The following is a 20236-nucleotide window of genomic DNA, read 5'->3' as shown; positions in this document are numbered from 1 at the left end:
CATTACACTTGGGGCAATACAATTCAAGAACCATTTTTTTTCTCCGTGTTTGTAACATGTAGAGTGTTTGAAATATGAGAAATAACTTACAACTATAAATATAAATTAGTGACTTTAATTGAGTATTTTAAACATGAGAAATAACTTATAAGTACAAACATAAATCAATGATTTTAATTTTATAAGTGAGTTAAAAATTGAAAGTTGTTGACCTTATTTATGATCAAGGATAAAGGATACAATAATTTGAAATTTTTAGATCACACAAGCTAACCTCACAAAGGATCTTAACACCTAGTTTATCATTCACATATAATGTGAGATGATGGCTTAAAATGATCATTTTTAATTAAATAAAAGCACACATAAATTAAAATGAGGCCAAAATCTCCTCATCATAGTATTGAAGAAAATCAAAATATTTCTATTTTAATGAGTCCACGTATTATTTGCTCTTTTCCATTGTCAACCTTTCTATTACATCTTTGTACAACAACCACCTTTAACCATCACACACTAATGTAGAAATTAAGCTTGGAGAAATAAGTCAACTTTAACTATTGGTCAATTTTAGCAAAGAAATGAAACCTTACCATGTGATGTTTAAGCCATCCGTTATACACCATATACATGTGTGAAAACTATGATTTCCTAATAAGAAACGTTTATAATTTTATTAACTCTTTATTTTAAAAAATTCTAAACAATCTACTTTATACGTAACTCATTATGATTTAAATATAAAATGATTTCAAAACTTTATTTCAAAACACTAAAGGGTTCAGCTCTACAAAAGTTACAATATAACTAGAAACAAAACATATTATAAATAGTTATAAATCAAAATTCAATGTTAGAATTTTGTAGTCCTCATTATATAAAAATAAAATAAGGGACTTTGAACATCGTTCGATTCTCTTGTCATGACAAAAGGAAAATAAATAAATACAACAAATTGAAACTAGAACACCAAAGGAGAGCAAAATCTGCACCAACGTGGCCTAGTGTTGAAAACCCACCCCACTATTCTCTCTGACCGTACAAGAAGGATTTAGGGTGGGCGGGTGTGCGTGAGATTTCGAGGGATTTGCTTGAGGCGTCATAGGAAGATTCATAATCAGAAACCGAAATATCCCCATCATCACTGGCTTGAATTTCTTCCAGTCTCCTCAAAACAGTAGAAAAAACGGGTCTTCTCTCAGGGGCGGGCAGCGTACAATCCATGGCAACGGTCAGCACATGGAACATCTCCCGTGATGACTCCTGCCATCTCACCTGCTTGTCGAACAGCTCGCTCGTCCACTCTTCCCTCACAACGGTCTCAACGAACTGGGTGAGGTCTGTCCCGGTGCGGTCATATTGCAAAGGGATTTTGCCCGTGAGAAGCTCCAGCAGAAGAATTCCGAAGCTCCAGACGTCAGATTTGCGGGAGAGTTTCCTCGTCTGGAAGTATTCCGGGGACTTGAAGGCCACCATGTTTCTGGCTACCGATGACGAAGAAACGAAAGGCGTGAGGCCGTAGTCGGAGAGACGGGGCTGATTGTTTGCGTCGATTAGAACGTTGGAGGATTTTATGTTTCCGTGGGGGATGAATCTGAGGGAGGGCCACTGCTCGTGTAAGTATGTCAGTCCTCGAGCTATGCACACCGCCACCTTCATCCTGGATTTCCAGTCTAATGCCTGCCGCCCTCCTTCCTTCCGACCTGCACATGGAGTAAAGGATTAGATGCATTTGTCATTTAGATATCTATAGTTTGTGATGTCAAATTGCAAATTAATTCTTGATTTGTGTGCGCAAGTATTTCTGCATCAAGATCTAGAATGAAAGGAAGAGAATATTTTCTTCTTGTGACCACTTTGTTTTTTTTTTATTATGATGATAGATAGAGTGTGATCTGATATGTTTATGCAAAAAGGATCTAGTCAAACAAATTTAAAAATAATTTGCATTTGATATTATGGTGTGTGAATATGTGCATGTTGTCAAATTAACAAATAAATCATCATGTGCATGCAGATTTATATTATAGAGATAATAAGGACATGAATTAAGATGTATTCAACCAAACCTATCAAACAAACATGATGGTTATATTTCATCTTGGAGAACTGGACTTGTGGACTTGGGAGTTAGATTAGAGATGTCTACTTATTAGATATTTTAGGTTTTAGAATGATGGAATTGTTGTTCAACATTACTAGAAAGACAATGTTAAGGAGGCTAAGACATGCCAAATAAGAGAGGCTGAGACATGTCAAATAAGAGAGGATTTTCTAAATGAAAAAGATGAAGATGAGAACTTAAGGGAAAGGGAGATGAGGATACAATACTAAATAAAATCATACACATTGGAGAAAAGTGAGCTAGAGGTAGAATATGGTGTCATTTGATATTGAGTAGGAGCTAGCTGAGATAGTAAAGATTTGGAAGTATCCTATTAGGCCATTATGGATATAGGCTTTGACAAAGAACAATGAGAACATAGTCAATAATTATGATGACTTAAGAAAGACTTAGATGAGTAAAAAGGTACAAGCTTACATTGGTGAATCACCACTTGAAGGGGTAGAAGAGTTGGGGGAAAGATTAACCAATTTTCTACCAAATATTAAAGTATTGTGAGGAGATTAAAAAATAAAGCAAAGAAAGACCAAGTTGAAAGTTACAACGGACTTGGAGAATGAGATGCAAACATCTATGAACAATTTTTTGAACACCTCCTTAACCCCTAGAAGGAATGGAGGTGATGAGACATAAATCTTTGGGCTTAATGTCCTTAATTAACATTAATTTTCTAAAAAAATTTATTGAAATGAAGGCTCTAAAGGTAGATAGTGCTTTTCTAGAAGGTATGTTGAAAAAAAATAGGAAAAATGTTTGAGGGCCATGTTGGGTATTATAGATAAAGCTAGTTGGCTTATGTATGAGATGAATCCAAGATATTAAGACTAATTTTGTTGAAGTCTGAAAATTGCATGTGTAACATTTTAAATTATTTTCCCTTAAATTTGTGTTCTCTATTATGCACCTAATTTACTATGGTTCACCCTGGTTCATTATAAGACCATGCATGTTGTATAAATTCATTATTATTCCCATAGTAAAATTGAAAATAAATTCTAAAACTAATAATAGGTCCCATGTGACCTACCTTGACATAAATGTCTCTCCTTTAGAGTGTCTATTTCGGGATACACAAGGCACCCAACACTAAAATCCTTGACAAAATGACAAAAAATAATGGTCATTTCAAACTTGTCAACCTTCAAAAGATGTATTAACTATGTATTTATAAAAGTATTAAATAGGAGGAGGAGAATTATCTTTGAGATCATTTGTTTTATGGTATCTATAAAACTATCTATTATACATCAAAAAATAAAGTAGTCAAATTACTACCAAAAAGTTGCTTCCTTTTATATTAGCTATGTAAATACCAGTTTACCTTATAATGACCTAGTGTAATAATCCATAATAAATAAGGGAGTGAACCAATACCCTAGAACATTATTCCCTCAATATATAAAACAAAATTTGACTTAAAACATGAATCTATTATCACAAACATTCTTCTAAGCACTCCAACAAACTTTAATAATCTACCTCTTCATCCAAGCTTTCTATGATTACTAAGTGGAGAAAATAAATATCCTTCATCACATCAATTCCAAAAGATTGATTTAGAAATGCTAAAACTCTACTCACCATCCTCCCTTTCTTAGTCTCATTCTAGAGTTATTTTGGTTTTAACTTATGAACACCACTACACACTGGAGTTCTTTTTATCTCATGTTTCACATATCTTCACTTAATGAAACATAGACCCTATAATATAACAATGCTATTGTAACACCCAAAAATTCAATAAATGGACTTTTGATAGGAAAACATAGTATTGCCTTGATCATGTCCTTTCCCCTCTCCAAATCCAACAATACTAACAAAAAGATTGAAGAATAAGTTTGTACTTACTCAAAACCCATTATCACCCATAAAGAATTTTTCTTCTAATACACACTAAACAACAAAGAGATGTATACTATTATGGGGTTCAAACAAGTATTTTGATCTTAGATCTCAAACCTTCCAAAGAATAATTTTTTCTTGAATCTAGCCACAAGCTTAATAGATGGACCCATGGTTAAAATCTAGATAAATAATTAAGTAATTAAATTTCCATAAAAACCATAGATCATTGATATGATTCATTATTGGATTTAGAGATTACCATGATCTACAAGCTCCATTTAATAGAAATGTTATGATTTGAATGAGCTACTAGTCAAATCCATTAAATCAAAATATTTTCAATAACAAAACTTATTTCCTATAGAAAATTTTAAATGTATTTTGAATGAAGACCATGTGCTTGCCTCAAATAGTCATGAGGTCATCCTTCCCTTTGATTGAAAATTGGTAAGCCATCCCACCTCTCTATTAATCTCATGATATACATACACTATCATATAGGTTGTTAGGGAGTATCATAAGGATAAGGGCAAAGTAATAGGTTTGTTAAACTTTGGTAATGTATTTAATTGTTAGCTCAAAGTTAGAGCTTTTAGTGTCATTATTAGATCCAAGTTTGAAGTTTTGTAAAGATATATACACATATGTTTGTGTACATGTATATACCATTAATAAAGTTGCATGCATATATGTGTTTATTTTTATATTATCTATGCTTTTAATATTTTAATATATATTGCTTCTAGAAATGGGAATAATATAAATGGCATATTTCTCTAATATCAAATTTGTTCGCACAATTTATTTTCTAGCTTTAATTTATAATAAATCGTTGTTCTTTTTGTTAAAAAATTGTTTAAAAAGCATTGATGCTAACGACTACTAATATAGATAAATAAAATAATTTTTGGGACAATGGATTGTCACTATGAGGAGTATTTATTTATTATCTAATGTATTATATAAATCGTTGATAATCACTAGAAGATGGAAAGGCTCATAGAGAAACAACACACATAGTTTGTAGTGATCACTGGGTAGAATTGAAATAGACAAAGCATTAGGCGGAGCTCATCAATATGGTCTCCTAAATGCCTTGGATTATTTGTCAGACAATAGAAAAAAGTAAGAGCATTAAGAAAAAGAAATCATCTACAAATTTATTCTACTCCATTATTCTGACGGATGATTGCTCTCTTTGCCATTTGCAAAAAAAAAAAAAAAACAAAAGTTGATAAAATTATCCGTTGGAGTGCACTTTAATGACTTAGTATTGATTAGGACAATCTAGTAATTGATTCATAGAGTTTAGGGTAGGAAATGAGAAGAGTAAATTGTAAAATTAGTTTTTAGATTTGATTGTGTATGTTTTTTAGCATCAATGTTTTGGAACATTCTGTGATCTATTATCAAAATTAGAAGAATAGTAAAGAAAGAAAGATCTTTCATTCATTCTTTATTATCCTTCTGGCTCATCATGATGATGGATCAAAAGGTATGATACACAATGTTGATACCAAAAACACACACACAATAGAATAAAAAAATATATTTTACATTAAAACTTAATTATGAAAATCTGCTATTAGGCTATTGGTAAAAGAAGACTTTATTTTTATTTTGACTCTTTCCATCCATCTACCTTCAATAAATTTGTGACACTTGCAAGAAGTGTTTAATAATTGACTAACTATAATTTCAAACTCATATTAGCAATCTATATACATAATTACATATAAATCTAACAAACCAACTGATGAGTGAAATGACTGAAAATTACCAAAAGTGCTAAGAAATGTTAAACTAATATTCTTAAACCAACAATGACTATGACAAACAGAACCGCTGCACCCACAAGAGAAATCAGCGTAATGACCCCTGGATACATGGGTTTTCTTGGAAAGTAACACTTTGTGTGATATAATTAATAATCAAAAGTTTCCCACGCTTCAAACCATTGCCCGAGATTACCAAGGGATTGCAACAATAAAAGAAGATTTATATTTTCTAGGGTTTTCATGAATTGTAGACTTATGTTCACCAGCTGTAACCCTTCTTGTTTTTCGAGGATCACAATCAGACAAATTGATGAATTGGATTTTAAAAACTTGGGAATTGAGGAACCAGCTGTGAATATTTAGGGTTTCTTGATATTCACTACAGGACGAATTAAATTATTTGATTGCCAGAATCATTGTTTTTTAAATTATGGCAAGCATCATTTTGAGATGGCCATCATACAAGCACTATATAAAAGAATTCAAGCAACATGCGGCGTTTCCTAGGATTCTATCTACGTCCTACTTAATTCTAATGGAATTATTCATGTTTTGTTGTTTCTCTTGTTTGGTTTCGTGTGTTAGAGAACAAGCTTCATTTAGAGATTACCACAAGCTTCATTTGGTAGAGATTTTATGTTAGTCCATTATAATTTGAATGAGCCACTAATCAAATTCACCACATCGAGATATTTTCAATAACAGAACTTATTTTCTATGGAACTTTTTAAATTTATTTTAAATGAAAATCATGTGTTTGCCTCAACAGTTATGAGGTCATCCTTTCCTTCAATTAAAAATTGGCAAGTAATCCCACCCTTATATTAATCTAAAGGTATACAAACGCTATCATATAGGTTTTTAGGGAGTATTGTAAGGATAAGGCCAAAGTAATCAGTTTATTAATCTTTCAATTCTATAAAATTTTTTTTAGCCATTATGTAATTAATAATAACAATTGAGTCACCTTTGATTATGATTATTGTTAAATTTTGGTAATGTATTTAATTGTCGGCTCAAAGCTAGAGCTTTTAAGTCTGAATTTTTTTAAAGATATATATACATATGTTTGTGTACATGTATATACCATTAATAAAATTGTATGCATATGTGTTTATATTTATACTATCTATGTTTTTAATATTTTAATATATATTGTTTCTAGAAATAGGAATAATATATATGGCATATTCTTTCACTATCAAATTTTTTCTCGCAATTTATTTTCTAGTTTTAATTTATAATAAATTGTTGTCCTTTTTAAAAAATGGTTTAAAAAACATTGATGCTAACGACTGCTAAGATAGATAAATAAAATAATTTTTGGGACAACAGATTGTCACTGTGAGGAGTATTTATTTATTATCTAATGTATTATATAAATCATTGATAATGACTAGAAGATGGAAAGGCTCATAGATAAACAATACATGGTATGTAGTAACCACTGGGCAGAATTGAAATGGACAAATGGACAAAGCATTAGGTGGAGCTCATCAATGTGGCCTCCAAAATAAAATAATCAAATAATTAAGTTTCCATAAAAATCATAGATCATTGATATGATTCATTATTGGATTTAGAGATTACCATGATCCATAGGCTTCATTTGATACACATTTTATGATAATCCATTATAATTTGAATGAGCCACTAATCAAATCCACCACATTAAGATATTTTCAGTAACAAAACTTATTTCCTATAGAACTTTTTAAATTTATTTTGAAAAAGGACCATGTGTTTGCCTCAATAGTCATGAGGTCATCCTTTCCTAAGATTAAAAATTGGCAAGTAATCCCACCCCTCTATTAATCTAATGATATACATACACTATCATATACGTTTTAAGGGAGTATCATAAGGATAAGGCCAAAGTAATAAGTCTATTAATCTTTCAATTCTATAAAAATAAATAAATCATTATGTAATTAATAATAACAATTGAGTCACCTTTTATTATGATTATTGTTAAACTTTGGTAATGTATTTAATTGTCAGCTCAAAGCTAGAGCTTTTAGTGTCATTATTAGATCCAAGTTCAAATTTTTGTAAAGATATGTACACATATATTTGTGTACATGTATATACCATTAATAAAGTTGTATGCATATGTGCATATATTTATACTATCTATGTTTTTAATATTTTAATATATATTGCTTCTAGAAATAGGAATAATATATATGGCATATTCTTTCACTATCAATAATATATATAGCATATTCTTTCACTATCAAATTTGTTCTTGCAATTTATTTTCTAGATTTAATTTATAATAAATTGTTGTCCTTTCTATTAAAAAATGGTTTAAAAAGCATTGATGCTAACGACTGTTAAGATAGATAAATAAAATAATTTTTGGGACAACAGATTTGAGGGGTATTTATTTATTATCTAATGTATTATATAAATCATTGATAATCACTAGAAGATGGAAAGGCTCATAGAAAAACATCACACCGTATGTAGTACCCACTGGGCAGAATTGAAATGGACAAAATATTATGTGGCCTCCAAAATGCCTTGGATTACTTGTCAAACAATAGATAAAAGTAAGAGCATTAAGAAAAAGAAATCATCTACAAATTTATTCTACTCCATTATTGCGAGGGATGATTTCTCTCTTTGCCATTCACAAAGAGAACAAAAGTTGATAAAATTATCTATTGAAAAATTATCCTTTGGATTGCACTTTAATGACTTAGTATTGAGTAGGACAATCTAGTAATTGATTCAAAGAGTCTAGGGTAGGAAATGAGAAGAGTAGATTGTAAAATTAGTTTTTAGATTTGATTGTGTATGTAATTTTAGCATCAATGTTTTTGAACATTCTGTGATCTATTATCAAAAGTAGAAGAATAGTAAAGAAAGATCGATCTTTCATTATTTCTTTATTATCCTTCTTTGTTTTTATTTTGACTCTTTCCATCTACTTTCAATAAATTTGTGACACTAGCAAGAAGTGTTTAATAATTGACTAGTTATATTTCAAACTCATATTAACAATCTATATACGTGATTACATATCAATCTAACAAATCAACTGATAAGTGAAATGACCGACAATTACCAAAAGTGCTAAGAAATGTTAAACTAATATTACTAAACATCACACACTAATGAAAAATAAATCAACTTTGATTATTTAACACTTTTAGCCTAGGAATCAAGCCTTAATGTCTGATATTTAAGCTGTCCAAGTAATATATGCACCCATAAAAAAAAAGCGATAGCAATTACTTACCATGAAGTAAATCAAAGAGGTTTCCATTAGGCATGTACTCATACACGATGAACTTCTCCTCGTCTGTATAATAACAAGAACTCAAAGGAACAAGGTTTCCATGGCTCAGCTTACCGAGCATCTGCATTTGGTTCTCAAACTCTGTCTTGGCTAAGTTGTTAAGGTCTTTCAACCTCTTCACTACCATGGTGGACCCATTTCTTAGAACTGCCCTATAAGAATTCCCAAAGTTGCCTTTACCAAGCATTTCAGCAGACGCTTGAAGAAGATCCTCCAAATTATAATCCCTACCATCTTCAGTCAAAAACAAAAGCACGCCCCTTTCTACTTCTGAGACAGTCTCTAGCCTTGCAATCCTCTTGGGCACAATTGGCTTCTTTCTATCCTGACGACCCCTTGTTGGAACAGAACTTTTCCTCATGTTGGAAACTGTACCGACATTTGATTCCCTCACTGGTTTGTTTCTGCAGTTTCTGTAAAGAAATATGAAGAGAATGACTATGACAAACAGAACCGCTGCACCCACAGAAATCAGTGTAATGACCCATGGATGCATGGGTTTTCTTAGAAAGTAACACTCTGTGTGATATAATTAATAATCAAAACTTTCCCACGCTTCAAACCATTGCCCGAGATCACTAGGGGCTCGCAACGATAAAAGAAGATTTATATTCTCTAGGGTTTTCATGAGTTTTAGACTTATGTTCGCCAGCTGCAACCCTTCTTGTTTTTCGAGGATCACAATCAGACAGATTGATGAATTGGATTTTAAAAAGTAGCGAGTTGTGGAACCAGCTGTGAATAGTAAGGGTTTCTTGATATTCACTAACAGGACGAATTAAGTTATTTGGTTGCCAGAATCATTGTTTTTTAAAATATGGCAAGCCTCATTTTGAGATGGCCATCATACAAGCACTATATAAAAGAATTCAAATAACATGCGGTGTTTCCTAGTCTTCTTGTATGTCTGATATGTTTTCTCTTCGTGGATTCTATCGATGTCCTCCTTAATTCTAATTGAATTTCTCATGTTTTGTTGTTTCTCTTGTTTGGTTTTGTGTGTTAGAGAACAAGCTCGAAATGTGCTGTAATAACTCTTGTGGGAATTCAATTGACGGTGATTGAAATGGTTACAGTTTGTTCCTTTCGACTCAAACTTTATTGGACAAAAGGTTTATTTTGTCGTTGTTTCTCCAATAATGGTCACATTTGACTAGCAACTGTATCATTTAAAACTATTTCCCTTTACAGAAAAAACAATTGATTAGCTGTTTTTTATGGTTGCGGTTCGAGGTAAAGGGCCTAGTTTCAAGAATAAATTAGATAACATGAGCTCAGTTGACAAGCTATTTAGTAAAACAAAAGTTTCCTTAATTGAAGTATTTTTTAAATGAATAAAAAATAACTTCTAAATAAGAAAATAATTAGTAGCCAGTCACATGCTTTTGTGCATGCAATATGAGTCATACAAATAATATTTCTTTACAGAAAGTAAGATAGTTTGTGATATAAGAAAATTAGGAAAGTATACATAATAACTTTATTTATTTGGAAATTTTATGTCCAAAAAATCTAAGGGAGATCTACTAAATGGTAACAACATTATGTCAAATAGTTTAATGACATGTATATGATACATTTAACTTTGTTACATTGAGAAAGTTAAAGATATTAACAAAGATTGGAGTGAATTTTCTAATCTCAAATCAAATAAAGAAATAAATATTCAATATATTTATCATTTAAAATGCAACTTTGAACTTTATTTGCACTAGAAGATGATACAAAACTGAACTAAAATTACATTGAAAATGAAAAAGATTTTTCCACTAAAATTAAAATCAGGAAATGGCCTATGGATAACAAAAACCATAGAAACTTAAAAGTAACAACATTTCAATTATAGATTAAACACAACTACACTCAATCTTTACATCAATTTTTTAAAACCCACATCTATCTTATGCAAGACAATTACAATTTTGCGAATAAATAATTGAAAGCTCATAGAAGTTAGGAACTTGCCACAAAATTAAAACTCAAAAGTAATAAATCATAAAAAATAAAGTTTCTAAAGCTTTCTTGTTAACATCCTAAAGTAGATTTAACATATTAATATTTGAGAATAAGTCCCTTTGTGTTGAACTGTAATGAGCTATGCTATAGAAATTTGTGCTACCCAGATAAAAATTAAGGCAATATATATGAAAGTCTTTGCCATGGACCCTTAGACATTCAATAATTAACAACCTGAAATTTACCAAAAAGAATATGTTTCTACAATCAACAAACAATCATATTTGCCAAGGAAAAATACATGCATGAAAGTGAAAAAAAAATCTTGTAGGTCAACAATTAGATTCGCCAAAGAAAAATATATTTATAAAAATAAAAAAAAATTGCCTTGCAAATCAACAACAAGCCAATCTGGTAGAACGAAATACATGAAGGGGAAATGAGAAAAAATAATTGCACTGTCCATGAACCAAATGCTTGATCGGAAAGATCAAGCCAAGAAAACAAGGAGATATCCAAATAGAAGTTCTGCCATTGAAACAAAGTCTTGCTTGACTAGATATGGACTAGGAAGCATTGAAGATTTACTAGGAAGCACATCCATTGAATGATAACTTTTTAAATCATTTGAATCATGGGAAAATTTTCAAAATGAGGGTTCCCTTCAATGAATATAATATGACAAAAATTATGATACAATCCATAAGTTTTACAATTATTTTGGTAAACTGAATAGAAGAAAAATATATTTGTTTTGGAAAGTTTTGGGAAAAAACTAGAAATTAAAAGATTTATATTGGACAAACAATCATCAAATAATCAAAATTAATATTTTCTGACTGGGTTGACAAATTTCGAGTAAAAAATTATAAAATTCAAGAGAAAAGCTCCCACATATAAGCCTATCATCTTAATTAGATTTCATTATCAACGTACTTATGCTATATTATATATATTTTTATTAAATTACATGTACAATATTATGATTATTATGAGATGCTATTTTGAGCTATGTTCTTGAATATTGATATAAATATGAACTCAATCCTAGGGTATAATTTAGTGGCTAATATTCGTAAATTGGCTAATTTTAAAATTTTTTGGCTAGTATTTTGGCTAATAATTTAAGATTTGATACAACCTAAATCGCCATAGTTGTATAAAATTCAATTCTAGAATATTTAAAATCACTCAATAATTTATTTTATTAAAAAATTTAAACTCAAATATTTGCCACAATATTCGTTACATGAATAGATTTGAGTAACCTAAATATAATATATTATTGGAGAAATTAAATTGAACTGACTAATAATTATCATAATTATTAGTTAATTTAGGGATATATCACCAATATTTATTATTCACTATTGATTTAAAGTATATGTAACAATTCTCGTAACATTCCACAAGGTAAAAAAATGTTCAATTTTGATTTGTAATATTCCATGGCGATTAATGAATTTCTTATTATTATTGAGATTCGTCAATATTTTATTAAAAAAAATTATGATTTAAAAATTAATCGCCAAAATTAATCATATTTAGAATAAAAAATTGAGAGTTTCACCAATTTAAATAATTTTGGTTTTTCAAAATAATGAAATATTCGCCAATATTTTATATCTTTTTTTGGAGGTGGCTTTCTTAAAGTTTACCCTGCTCAATCCTGCTAATACATACATAATAGTCATATTAAATTTGATTTAATATACATTATTCTATTACAAATTTATTTCACATACATACCTTTTAAAAGATACTTATTTTATTAATTTAAAAGATAATAGTATAAATTTCTTTATTTGAAAATTTAGTTATTAACTATTGTGGCTTCACAACAAACACCCCATTTTCAATTTGAAAATAGGGACCCCCTTTCACTTTAGTGTCAAAGGGACCTACCCTCCCGAAAAAGGTAACCTCTGAGGTGCCTTAGAAAGAAGGACTACTATAGCTCTGGCTTAGGGTTCTTATTGGTCAATGTCATCCACAATTTGGTAGCAAAAAGAGGCCACTTTTTGCAATTAAGGAAAAGGTGTGCACTTGTTCACCTAGCATACCTATGTAGGTGCACAACTGCACTAAGTATGTAGAAAAATCCTTCATAAGGCCACAATGAGCACTTGCACACCTTGAAAGGGTGTGCAAAGTCTATCTCTCCCCACCACCTATAAATACAATGGACCTCACAATGGTCCACTCATTATTATCAAAGAGATCAAGATTGTTAGACCCTCAGACCCTCCCACCCTCCAGAGCTTCACATATTTTACTTGCATACCAACTGCATTGCACCAGGTAAGTCACCAAGCACACATGTGCACCCTATGCACCTACGTGAGGTGCATGACCTACCATTGACCCCCTCAATCACATGAAACTTAGGTGCAAATAGATAACCTATGTAATTGTGCACGACCTACCATTGACCCCCTCAATCACATGCAACTTAGGTGCAAATAGATAACCTACATAATTGTGCACCTAACACACATGCATAGGTGTACAACTATGCTACATGCGTAATTTTGTACACAAGCCCCCTCAAACTAGCCAACTAGCACATTGGTGCACCTTTCACACTTGCACAGGAGTGTTAGGTGCGCTTGTGTGCACCTTGCATTTTTTGATAGTCGATGACCTAGTTTTGTCAAATTTTCCTTGTATTTCTAACTGTTAAACACTGTTTAAGATTCATACATGAAGTATATTGATGGGTATCTTTTGTGCAAGTTACAATGGAAACTTCATCTTCTATAGTGAAAAAAGTTACCCCCAAACTGGTGATGTTCAAGATCTAGGTTCATAGACACACATTCTAAGATCTAGGAACATGGACAAATAGACTAGAACACATTACTGGTTCTTTGCAAAAAACCACATGAGAGGTCAGAGGTGATCTCCTCACTTATTTTAATTCGATTACTAAACATAGCATCACATTTGGTGTTAGTCCAGTCATCTAAATTGATCATGATATTGGCTCAATATTACCTTTTTGAGGAGAAAGCTTGGTCAAGAGTGTGATAGAGAGATTGTATTAGATATACAACCAAATAACATAGAGATGTTATTCCACCTACCTATTATTGATCAATATTTGAAGATCACATATGACACAACATACATGTGGTATAGGGAGATTGAACATGCAATAAAAGACTTGGTTCAAAAAAGATACTTGATGACTAGGATCCCAGGAATCAAGAGAGTGAGCAAGGTAGACATGACCTGAGGGTACATGATCCATGACATTGGCTATAAAATCATTTGATTAAGAAGAGTAATGGGACTCCTTGTAGAAAATAATTTGGAGACTTGGATGGTCCATTTCATAGAGACCATTCGGAAGAGGAACCTCAAGGTAGATTGGGGAACTATCATTAGTTGTTCCCTGGATGAGAAACTCACTTTCGTACAAGCACACTCATAGTTCTACATGACATCATATGTGGTCTACTTGTTGGCTACCATGGAAATGAACTATCTAAGTTTGGTGAGAAGGGGATATCCAAGACCCCAATGCATGGCCCTACATTGTGTACCCATAATTGTTAGGAAAGAAACACCCAGACAAGAGTACAAAATACATATTGGTGAATGATGCCTTCATTTTCACTACAATCAAGTTCATTGAAGGGGATTACACAAAGAGGTTGCATGTTAAAGCTGCAACTAGAGTAACATAGGTGGGTGGGTATTTTATCTAATTCAACACATTCACATACATCTAAGTAGCCGGAACTCTCCTTTTCTCGAAGAATCTTTCATGCTATCCATTAGATAGGCTTGTGCTTTTGGATATTTCTAGACAATTGACTTCTACATGTAAATGAGTTCAAAAAATGCATAGAAAGACATGGGTTTGGTTAATCATTATTGCACCCTATGAGGTGAAGCACAAACATGACATTGTCATGTATGAGGTCGAATGGGACAAATACCCTTTGGAGGACTACTCAGTTCCTCATCCAAATTTTGATAACTTTGGGATGATTCAACAAGTAATAGGGAAGGAGTTCACCCTAGATGCCCATTGAAGATAACTGGTTGAGCTATGTAGATGAATAAAAAATTTGATTAAGCAATTATTGTAAGATGAGTCTATCAATAGTAGAAAATGCATTGAACCTGCACATACCTCTCAAGGTATGAAACAAGGATAGCCCAAATACCCTAGGCCCCCTCTAGAACATATGAGATATCTTTGGTCATCCTATTATGAACTCAAAGGTAGGAAGACAATGGAATGATGACATACAACATCAGGCAAGACATGTCTTTGAGACGAAAAAGAAATGAGTAAAGAGGCCATTTGGATGTGACACCCAATTTCCCAACTCTACAAGCACCCACTAGACTAGAAAAAGAGAAAGGGACCAAGGTTATCATCCCTACTTACCTAGAGATGTCCCCGGCCAAGCCTAAGACTGTGTATTGACATGCAAGGGATGTGGCATACATCTGAAAGGATAGTAAGGTCAAGAAGAAGAAGAAGATGAAGTCCATTGAGATTAAAGATGAATAAGCTGAAAAAGCTCAGGTCAAAGCTAAAGCCTCCTCATCAGTCTTGAAACAAAGAAGAACATGGATGGTGGTTATTGGGGTGAAAAGAAGGTAGTTGAAGAAGTTAAGTACTTCCTCACAAAATATTCTAGAGACCATTCCAGAGGTTGAGGAAGAAGAACACGAGGAGGATAGGATTGATAATGTCCCTCTTAACAAAGGTACACACTCACCATGGCTTGCCGAAGAGGAGAGAAGGAGAAGTATAACCCAATTACCCTGGATAGTCAAGATCAACCCATCTAGATTGAAGATATTAGATATCAAGAATAGGAAGGATGGAATGAGTCAACATTGGGGAGTGAGTAAAATGTGTTTGATTTATTTGATTTTGATTGGATGACTATCGGGACACTCCTAGAGGAAGTACAAATAGTAGATACAACACACCAAGAGCCATTAGGCGATGACTAGAATACTAAACCTCCTCTCCCAAAGGGTTTAGTTTTAATACCTCCTCCACTTCCATGAGAAAAGAAAATTGTGCAAGTGCTCTCTCTAGTGCTAGAAGAGTAAAAGAAAAATATTGCAAAGAGGGAGACACATATAGCCTGCACAGAGGAAGCTCCATAAGAGGATTTGATACTTGAAATAGAGGAAAAAAATCCCTTGATAGTGCAACCATATTCCTCTATTCCTATAAGGATAAAGGTTACTTTAAGTGTGGAACAACTAGGGTTAAAGGGGACCCCAAAGAGCACAGATAGAGAAAAGGGATTGGTAGTCATGATAGTGTCATCATCTAGCCAGGACATGTCTTCGGCATGTACAAATTTGATATGGTTGAGATAGGTAGTAGAGACCCAAAATAGGAGATACATACAAACTCCAGCTCATATGGTTTATCAATTTTGATGCAAGCCATGCAGAGTATAATGTCCCCCTTGGAAGAGTTGCATCAAATGACTTTTATTTTGAAGAAAATGCAGGATGACATGGTGGCCCACATAGCCATTCCTCCACTTCATGTCAATCTAAAAACCATTACATCTCAAGACTATCAAATCTAGGAGGTTGTATCGAGGAATCCTACCAAGGACTCTACCAAAGGATTGATGACCTTGGGTTGCAAACAAGTGTTTGAGAAGTTGGACAACACAAAAGAAGTGCTCTAATTTTTGAGAAGAGAAAATAATTTCTTGTAGGAATTTTTAAAGAGGTGGTAGGTTCCATTGACCCTAATCACCCTAAGGATTCTCTATCGGCTACCCTAAAAAAATGAGCTCCAACCTTAGAACCAGATGATTCATTTTTGGATGCATGCAAGAAATGGTGTCAAAGTTTTGAGGAACATGGATTAGAAATTAGAGAGGCTAATATTAATTTTTTACATAGGAGAAATGCAAAGTGGCTTGCAATAGTGGTCAACTAGGATTTTGGGCTAATGAATGAAGTGTCCACCTAGAATAATGACTTAGAGCAATTATGGATAATAAACGACCAAAGATACCAAATGTTGCTAAATGTATATATGGGAGATGATATAGATAAGATTAATGATTGGATTGAGATGATTCAATCAAGAAATAATGTTATATTAGCCTTATATGAGGACATCAAAGACATGCAAGCTAGAACCTAGGCTCAAATTTTTGAAGCAGATAAGTATTATAGTGCGACTAGTCTAGAGATTTTTTATGATGACTCTATGACTCATCTATAATCAATGAAAGTAGTAGTACAATTTAGGGAAAATTTTGAAATAGTGTCCTATGAGGATGATGCAGTACACATATTCAAAACTGAAGAGACATGCAAATAATTGGATTCTAAGATGAATGGTTTTGTTTATGTAAGGCAAGAGGTCTAAGACTTTCACAAAGAAGTGAGAAGAAAATATCAAGCCCTCAACGTACTAGAGCCTAAAGAGATTGCTACTCCCATTGACAAGTTCAAGGTGGTGTATACAGACATTATTTTGGTAGAGGGTCAACAAGACTTAGATGCTGGAAATTGAAATTTTGGGAGTTAGAAAAATACTACAAGTTTTGACCCTGTGACACCTTAAGGTAGGAAGATGCATAGGTGCATATGTGTGTTGATGATTTTTAGTGGTGCTAATAGTTAACTACTGTTGGAATACTTTAGAATAATTAAGAGAGGGGGGGGGGGGGGGGGGTGAATTAGTTATTCGAGGTCCAGATATATAAATAAAACTTTTCACAGCTTAGTAAATCCATAAAAAAATTATCATCATGCATGCATCCATTAGATTATGCAATCACTTAAATCTTGTAAGTTACTATTAAATCAACTTGCATAAATGTAAACATGAAACATAACGTATCTAGCAACACACTTGACACAATGATTTATGTGGAAACCCAATTTGGGAAAAACCACTAGTAACATGCTACTCTTTTTCACTCTTCTGAAGTGATGTCGTGTGAAAGGCCAACCCTATTAAAGGTTACAATACACACTATTAAACATGACCTTGTTAAAGGATTTCAATCACACTATTAGGAGTGAGCCTTGTTAGAGGACTTTAGACCATTCACTTGGCATGTCACCCGGTTAAAGGATTTACAAATGACTATTAGGTCAACCTTAATCCAAAGGATTTTACGCTAGACTAATACAATTATTAGAGAGTAATAGTAAGGCTTGATCTAATAACAACTTACAACTCCATTTGCAAATTAGAAATCTCTATTTTGGTCCACCATTCTACTTGGCCCTCACACATTTAAGCTCTGATAGCTTGTTTACCCTTCAAGCATTCATACCCTTAAGCCTTCTTGTTTAACATACCAATTCAGACTCTTGTCTTAGGTCACTTGATGAAACAAAATGCTTGAGTCCTTGTCTTCCTTAGGTTATTGCACAAAACAACCCTTGGTTCTAACCATCCATTCTTATATATAGGAAATTTAGATATTTTTTGAGTCATTCTCCATCATTGAATTTAGGGTTAGGATAAGTTAGGTAGGAAATAATGAATCTACCTCATATTTCATATCTCTTCTAAAAATTTCTCCTTCAATCCTCTTTGAATTTGCCTCAAAACAATTTACCTTGAATTCTGTGCCACTAGCTCATCATTATTATCTTCCACCTGGTTCACCCATTCCAAGAAAACAAACTTGTCAACTTAGATCCATTGAATTCATGATCTTTCAAATAATGCAACTACTTGGGATTAACTTGCTTATGATGCTCAACACATAATGCGTTGCACAACATCCTCCATAAAATCACTCGCATGAACTTAAGTTTAATGGTGCTTAACATCAACTAAACTTTACTTGACATCCACTTTTTTACTTGGCATACACTAGAATAAACTTTTACTTGGCTCAAACTAATTTTCTACTTGGCTTTCACTGACTTTTCCTGGCACCTACTATCCACTCGGTCAAGCTTGGCAGACAAACATTGTTTAACTTATTCTTCTATACTTTTTTAGTGTAACCAACCTCTATAATTAGAAGTAGATTATCAATACATCATGTTATCACTTTCTTAATTGATTCTTGTACTCCTTAACATAAAATAACTTAAGATTTCCTCTAGGTGCTATTGTTACATCTTTTGATCAAATCCTCTTCATGAATTAGATAAGTGACAGTACTTAAATCATATAAGCAATTGTCTTACCAAGAAATAGCAGGTTTGGCATTAGTGACAAAACAATGATTGAAATATATATATTGGTCGTACTTATATCAATTTGTTCTCAATAGTCTCCTTCTTCAACAATCTTCCTCAATCTATTCTCAACAATCTTCCTCTTTGGCATTGATGGAAAACCAAATTGATCAATCAAACTAACTAGGTTAAAATAGTAAGACCAAAAAAATAGAAAAAAAGAAAATAATTCCTTGTATATTGAAATCCCTCCCTCTATTAGCTACTTCCATCTTTAGAATAGGGTACAAAACTCCTTTCTGTCATCCTTATAATTTCACTCTGAATTTCTTCTTATATCTCCCTCTTACTAGGTAGATGTTAGTGTTGTGGTTCCATAATGCACACCCCATTTTGTTTAGAAATGGGGACTCCCTACTTTATTTTTTAGTTTTTTTTTTTTTTTTTTTCTGGGACCCTACTTCAAGGTCCAAGTCTTTTGAGGTCTTCCTAGTCCCTAGTTTGTGTTTGAGTCCTAATTGAGAAGCCCAAAGATTTAGAAATTGTGTTCTTTACAAAGGAATCCCTTTTTCAAGGAAAAAAGGTGCACCAATGCACATAAATAAGTGAGTTGATGCACCAAATTTAGGGAGGAAGTGTTTTGTTAGCCGTAGCTCTATAGCCTCACAACTGCACAACTATGGAAGCTGTGTGCATCTCTGTAGTTCCTAGGAATCCCTAAGGGTGGGGGGCTATAAAACCCCTCTCCCTTCCCTTATTTCTCACCTTGTCTTCATTTTTTCTTTCTCTACACTCTGCCAAGACTTTAGCCATAGCTACGCACTATCTAAGGTGCACTCTTTCGACCACTCCTCCCTTCCTTTTGATTCAACCTAAAAGAAAAGCACTAACAATGTTAAGTTGGTGCGCATTACTGCACCTCCTCGAGTGCACTGGTGCACACCAATTTACTTCTTAAACAACTTAAAACTTAAGAAAAAACTCATAAAAACCCATGCTCAAAGATGGGTGCGCATCAACACACCTACCTAGGCGCACTGATGCGCACCCATTTTTGCAAATGAA

At 32.8% G+C, this 20236-nt stretch overlaps 1 protein-coding gene across 1 annotated transcript in view; it reads right to left on the bottom strand.

Annotated features, from left to right (window-relative positions):
• Window positions 1-1023: 1023 nt before the first annotated feature.
• LOC149535540 (putative inactive receptor kinase At2g26730) overlaps window positions 1024-20236 on the bottom strand; it is a 45155-nt gene continuing 25942 nt past the window's right edge. The window contains exons 2-3 of the mRNA XM_089806156.1: window positions 8996-9511; window positions 1024-1703 (exon numbers count right to left, since the gene is read on the bottom strand). Coding sequence (XP_089662282.1) covers window positions 1024-1703; window positions 8996-9511 — 1196 coding nt within the window. The remainder of the gene's footprint in view (window positions 1704-8995; window positions 9512-20236) is intronic.

This window comes from Cupressus sempervirens, chromosome 10, assembly GCF_028749045.1.
Source record: "Cupressus sempervirens isolate cs-2001-9-10 chromosome 10, ASM2874904v1, whole genome shotgun sequence".
Taxonomy (NCBI): domain Eukaryota; kingdom Viridiplantae; phylum Streptophyta; class Pinopsida; order Cupressales; family Cupressaceae; genus Cupressus; species Cupressus sempervirens.
Note: the sequence above shows the minus strand (reverse complement) of the source record. Positions and strands in the feature narration are given on the sequence as shown.